The 6,720-nt window shown below is 41.6% G+C and overlaps 1 protein-coding gene across 4 annotated transcripts in view; it reads left to right on the top strand.

Moving 5' to 3' along the window:
• Positions 1–5,251, top strand: part of LOC117233182 (discoidin domain-containing receptor 2-like) — a 130,066-nt gene extending 124,815 nt beyond the window's left edge. For all 4 annotated transcript variants that reach the window (XM_033493227.1, XM_033493229.1, XM_033493226.1 and 1 more), the window contains 3 exons: positions 433–984; positions 1,340–1,437; positions 2,632–5,251. In XM_033493227.1, the coding sequence (XP_033349118.1) occupies positions 433–984; positions 1,340–1,437; positions 2,632–2,799 (818 nt within the window). In that variant the 3' untranslated portion in view covers positions 2,800–5,251. The remainder of the gene's footprint in view (positions 1–432; positions 985–1,339; positions 1,438–2,631) is intronic.
• Positions 5,252–6,720: the final 1,469 nt, after the last annotated feature.

Here is a 6,720-nt window from a genome sequence, read left to right on the forward strand (position 1 = left end):
CATAAAAATTCTTCTACCGTCAGATCTACGAATTATGTTTGAAAAAAACTTATATAAATTCAGCAAATAAATTCTTACTACTTTCAAATCGCCACATTAAGACCTCTTGCGCATAATTCGATAATATTAGCATTTAAATAGACACAAGTTGTAGATTGTACTCGTTTTAAGAACTTTTTCTATCCAATTTTACGACACTTTTGTCAAATAGGACAGGTATATAGATAACAGGATAATCGAATGATTTGTAATTTGTAAAATTTACTTCTAAAACGTCTAAAATCTACTAACATTAATACCTCGTGACTCCGAAAACTTCGCAGATAATATTAGTTCAATTCTGCAAGAATATTCTTTATTCAGACGTTATTTTTTATTTGTCGCAAAATGGCATTTCAAGATCACGAAGGAAGCATTGTTGTCGCGTTACAGATATCGCTCACGGAAATTTCACTCCTGAATCGCCGCCCACGACGGAAGCTCCGAGACTTAGGGATCGAATCTCAGCCCGCGACAATCCTCTGCAAGCCGAAGTTCCAGTAGCGAAGCAGGAAGATCCAACCTACATGGCCGTGATTATCGGTGTTTTAACCGCGGTCATCCTCCTGCTTGCCGTTGCGATTTTCTTGATCGTCACGCGACACCGGCAACGAAAGAATTTTGCCAGTCCTCTTGGTACCAAGAACGCGATTCCGTCGAGCAATCATCAACATCTGTCGCCAGAATCCGCGTACGGTACCACGGAGAAGGATCCGTCGTTGATGACGTACCGAGTCGAGGAACTCGACGATCGATACGCCGGAACCAAGCTAACGACGCTGCCTCGCGACTTGAACGATCGTCTACTAGGTGACGTCAGGTTGGACGAGTATCAGGAACCCTTCTACGAGAACAAGCACCGAGAACCGCCTCATGCCGCTTATTACGGTTATAGCACTGTTGTTATAGACAACAAGGACCTCCACGACAGCGTTGAGCAGTCTGGTAAGTGCAATCGATACCCCACAACCGCTTTGATACTTGTTCGGGTGATATTTGATATTTGTAATTATGTAATTCGAGATTTTAATAAGCATTTTGTTGCAAGAATTCAGGGAATAGTTTTGATGAATTATCATAAAAATTCAGATTCAAGTTTGTAGATTAATTTTCCAAAAATTCCAATGTTTAAATTTACAACCGTTCAACTTTTTCTATTTCTAAATATTGCAATTTTGTCATTTTGAAACGACCGGCTTATTTAAATTTGAAAATTCGATTAGATTCAAATTAAAAAATTGCCCAATAGTAAAATGTTGAAATCTTCGACTTTTTCAAAGTCTAATCGTTTTATTTACAGATGCCACCTACGATTATGCAGTACCAATGCCTGTGCCTAGTGTAAGCAGCGATCAGGACAGCGTGTTCTCCAAGTCTTCATCAAGGGGTAGCGCAAAGGTGAGTACTTAATGGAAACCTTAGAAACTTCATACTTATGAAAATACCACTAAACTAAGTGTCATTGATTTACTATCGACAATGACCATTTCTGATCATAAACTGACAATGGCTTAAATCAGCACCGTATCATCAAATATACCATTTCTTCCACGAACAATAGACCATTACATAGCACGAATAGAATATCAAAACCAATACATCAACAGCGCGAAATCATACCCTTTGAAATGCCGTTTGTTTCATCTCGATACCACCTTACATTGCCGAGATATCGTGGTTTAGAGAGAACCACAATTTTCTATTCCCGTCTCGCTTCCACGAGCGGGATCTCGTTCACACGTTTTTCTTGATCTATCCCAAGCTCGAACACCTTCACGTTGGTCAGTGACACACGTGCAGTCAGCCTTTTTTCTAGTGGTTCAACGTACGTATTTCCAGGAAAAGAAGTAGGCCAGGTCTATTCCAAGAATCTCGGTTGTCATTCATATTCCGGTGCATGTTATACCGTAAACTTTGAAATCTCGTATCTCAGCAACTAATTGAGATATCTACTTGAAACAAAAAGCTCATGAAAGCACTCGCTCTTCTCCGATTTTTCGATATGTTTGCTGTAGAAACACCGTAATTCTTCTACATGTATTCTGTGTCTAAATTTGTGTCTCTATTTATGTATAACGAAAGAATACGTTTGTTTGGAATTTTTAATCATTTTACACTGGGTAATTGTAAATTGTTTAATCAAGTGACTATTATTAAGAGAATACAATGATGTTCCAAAGAATTTTAATTGATATTATATAACTACATAATAGCGTTTATTTGCAATACTTATATTTATACCCTTACACTTGTTATGTATTTGTTAAAATTCTTTTAGATATCGCTTGTGGAATATAAAATCGAAAATGTGTCTGTTGGAAACTTTTATCCTATTCTCTATTGAATGTTTAAAGCACGTAAATACTATAATGTTTAGTTATACGTATTTGTTAGCTTGGAAGTTTACGAAACGTAAATACTCTTTCATTATGGTTTACGTTACTATATTTTCGTATCTGAAAGATCAACATTGAAAGTGTTATATCTCGATGTTTTGTAAACAAAATTCTAGAAATTGTGATACAGGCAATACTATAGGCAAACAAAATCTTAAGCTACGTGTTAAATTCTCTTTACGTTCTGTTGCATTAGGCGTGCTTGCAGAGCTTTTTCCCTCCACCACCGCCCCCGATGAGCGCGCCACCCCCACGAGGCTCCAGTAATCTGACGTACTCGAATCCTCCGAGCCCGGAACCAGTTTGCGAGCGCGAGCGCAGAGGAAGCAAGCGCCGCGAACACTCTTTGCACAGATATGCGTAAGGACTGTTTCATCCTGCGGAATGCACGCGGTACGCCGCTAGATCCAAGGTACGATAACATTTCGTACTTCACCTTGAGAGATCGACCGTTTGATCCAAGTCTTCAGCATCCATAGATCGGCTATCATCTATCGTTCCTATTTTTAATCTTCCACTTTACACGATTCTCTGTTCTCCACGGATCTTACGTTGCAACGATGTACCGCCCAGTTCGTTTCTATTTGATAAATTCGATCGTCGAGTCTAATTCCCCGAAAGAAAAAAAGAATCTACAATGGATGCTGAAGATCTAGCGAAAATTCGAGCGCTGTCGAAGCGTCGAAACGAAGCGGAAGAAGAGGACGAAGAAGAGGAAACGACAAGAGATCGAGTTCGAGCGCAACCGGGGCATGGAGAACATTTTTTGTTCGCGTCGGAATTCTCGAACGGCCCAATTAAAAAAAAAAAAAAAAGATTGGAACAGGCGAAAAGCCGTCTACGATTCGACGCAGCCACTCGAACCGCGGTCTCGATCTCATCGAAATCTTTCTCCACGAGCACTGCCATTCGCGCACTTTCCGAGCGTACCGTAGAGTAGAGGCGCAATACCTCGAGTGCCGCGCTTAAGAGGACTTAACCTACTTGCAACCGGCAGGTAGGCGATACGCGTAACCGGAGTTGAAACTACAATTGGCATATCAGTTAAACGGCAGCAAGCTGCCGAGACTCTTCTCTGGAAATTCGTCTCGTCGAAACTAATGAAAAAGAAGCGCGATTCGTGAAATCGACGCGTCGAGCACAACCATCTACGATCTCTATATTTTCTGTCAGTTTTACCGAGTAACAGGGTGTGTACACGACCACGAACCAAGAACAAACGTTGTAGCACGCGTCGTTCTTCGATCTTCAGCGAGTTTTCATGAATTATTATAGTCGAGGATAACGAAGCTTCGATTTCACGGGTCGCTACGAGTCCGCGTTATTTGGAAACGCGTTCGCACGCCGCAGTTGCCGAACTTTCTTTCCGTTCAAAAGACTTTCGTTCCCCGCAGCGAAGCTTTGCGAAGCTAGGCCAGGATGGAACACGCGCGAAAAAGTTATCCTGTAACCCTCTTCTCCCTTAAATTCCAAACTCCGTGAGTGAGTTAGAGGGTTTAGAAGTTCCGGCTGAAAGAAGAGAGTAAAAAAGAGCAAAGAGGGAGGAGGTAAAGAGAGTCGTATTTTTCGTTGATACAGCCTCGCGTGTTCGGAACGTTTTTCCGCGCGATGCTACATTTCTTCCGGGCCGATAAAATGCACGAGCGTTAGCAGCTTCGTTGAACCGTTGTTCCGCGAACGAAATTGTAATTCGCGTAGGTCGTGTTTTCGCCGCGGAAAAACGCGGCCGCGATAAGAGAACCGGCGCGATGCAACTGGACGCGACTTGGCGCGGCGCTGCTACGCGACCGAGCGGATTTCCAGAAGGAATCGCGTGTTTAATGGTTTCGTCTGTTCGGCGCGCATGTGCAACCAGATCGAGCTCGCTATCGATCCGTGGCTAGGCAAACGATAAAACGGCAGAGTGAAAAAAGACAAAAAATAAAAAAAAAAAGGTAAAGTAAGAAGCAATCGGAGGCGAAGAAAGAAGAAACAGAGAAACGGTTTCTTTTTTTATTTTTGGTCTTTTTATTCTAGTAAAAATATTTATTCGGTTTTGGCGATTTCTGCTCACGACCGATAATTAATCGCCGTTAATTGTTGCTTTGGAATGCTATTCATGAACGATTCCTGCGTGATAGAACGAACGTCAAGTATTGTCGTGGTAAGAACAGGAGCGAAGCTAAAAAAGGATAGGGGGACGAGAACGTGCGGAGATCGACGCGATGATATCGAACGGAAAACGGTAGCGGTAGGGACGTGGAAGAACAGGCTTGGGGTGGACGGGAGAGGGGGGTGAACAAAAGATTTGTGGGAAAAGGAGAACGTTAGCGAGCTTCGATCCCGCCTCACACAAGACTGACGTCAGATAAATAATCCAGTATCCCGACTATGCTGTAATACGTGCAAAGAGGCACGTGTACGCGCCTTCGTATGTGTTTTGCCGTATTATTTATTATCGCAGCATATAACGCCCCGTAAACGAATCTTTAATTTATATACGTATTATACACACGTACGCGTATATGTGCGATATATACGAGGGAAGAGATAAAAAAAATTATATAAATATATATATATAAATAGATATATAAATACAACAAAGGTAATGCGTAATTATGGCGCGTCGGCGAATTTTAAGCGTATAATAACGATATATTATATATATATATTATATATATATTGTATAAGCCCAACTTTATTTCTCTATCACTACCGACATCGCCTTCATGCAACGAGAAAATAAAAATCAAGGGATTAACCGGCGTAAGGAATCGACAATACAGGGATGAGACAACAATAATTAAATACATGTGTACGTAAAAGATGAAAAAAAACGCGAAGAAACGATGCGAGAAAATAATGGTAAATAGATAAACGTGATTTAACGCGAGCATGGAGAGAACCAACCACATTGTGATATGTTAAGAAAACTAATACTAATAAAAGTTAGAAGAACGAGACGAAGACAGTCGCGAGACGTGACTCTAGGCACATTTGATAGATCTCGCGCTAACTTCCACGAGGAAGCTCTTCGTCGAATCTCGGCGCACTTCTCTTTTATTAAGTGAACGATTCTCGAAGCAACTATGTATAGAACGCTTACAAAATATATTTTCGATTTATACTTCGAGCCTTTTACTTCTATACTCTATCGGATGTAAAGGAGTTGCAATGTTTAAGCAAAGATCGTTTAATGAAAGATTCAACGAGGAGTTTTCTTACCGAAGCCGCGTTCTCGTTCCTGGCCGAACGAAGGGATACACGCGTAGCATCTAACAACGATCGGAAACTTACCTATGTATATTTAGTGTTTAATCGTCGCCACCGTAGAATGTTAAAAGTAAACCGTAAGAGTGACAGCTTCGAGTGCTTCGAGTGTAAATATAACCGTTAGGGACCTCGTGACACACACACAACATACACACACACGCACACACACACGTATACTTTCTTACCTATACACACCTTTCAAGCGCCTTAAGTTGGGGGGCACTGAGCAAATAACTTGGTCGCAATAATAATCGTCGTTTTCTGTTCTTTCTTTCTACCGTTGTTATCTTTTAACTTTCATTTTATCCAAGATTTAAAAGCAAAAGAAAAACGAAGAAAATGAAACGAATCGCAAAGAGAAAAAGAATATCGCGTACAAGCGTTATCGTTTTCGACGTTATCGCAATAATTCAGCGGCGGACTGACAAGAGCGAACGAGAATGAAAGGAAAGAAGAGAGAACGGTTGCTTCAAGGTCCTTTCTCATTTTGTATCCGGCATCGCGACGATCGAGAAGCTGTGAACACGAGTTCCGGTATCGCGCGTTCCACGATGTTCCTCCGCATCGCGTTCAGCTTTCAAACTTCCGTTGACAGCCTTACGCGAGCTCGGACAGAGAAAGGAAACGGAGATCCTTATTGCGCGCCGCAATTTTTCACCGAACTTCTGCAATAACCCCGGCACCGAGCATTAAGTACCTTGAACTTCCTGCACTTCCAGTACCTAGGCAGTCCGCTTCTGGCAATAATCGTCAATTTATCTTAAAGCGTGCACAGACGGTAAAAGGAGAATGACGTTCACGTGCAGACTATACGTTAAGGAAGAATTAAATCAATAACCGGTCAGGGGTCGGAGAGAATTCCGAAGGTTCTTAGAGATTCGCTAATAAAGAGTAAGAAAAAAAAAGAGATAAAAGAGATGGAAAGGGTGTAAAGGAGTGGAAAAAATGGAAGGAGATCGTTAAAGATGGTGCACACTCCCTCTTCTTTGGGATACGAAGAGGAAGATAAAGATGACGAAGGACGGTACTTTCG

This window comes from Bombus vosnesenskii, unplaced genomic scaffold, assembly GCF_011952255.1.
Source record: "Bombus vosnesenskii isolate JDL3184/JDL3185 unplaced genomic scaffold, Bvos_JDL3184-5_v1.1 scf7180000013295, whole genome shotgun sequence".
NCBI lineage: Eukaryota > Metazoa > Arthropoda > Insecta > Hymenoptera > Apidae > Bombus > Bombus vosnesenskii.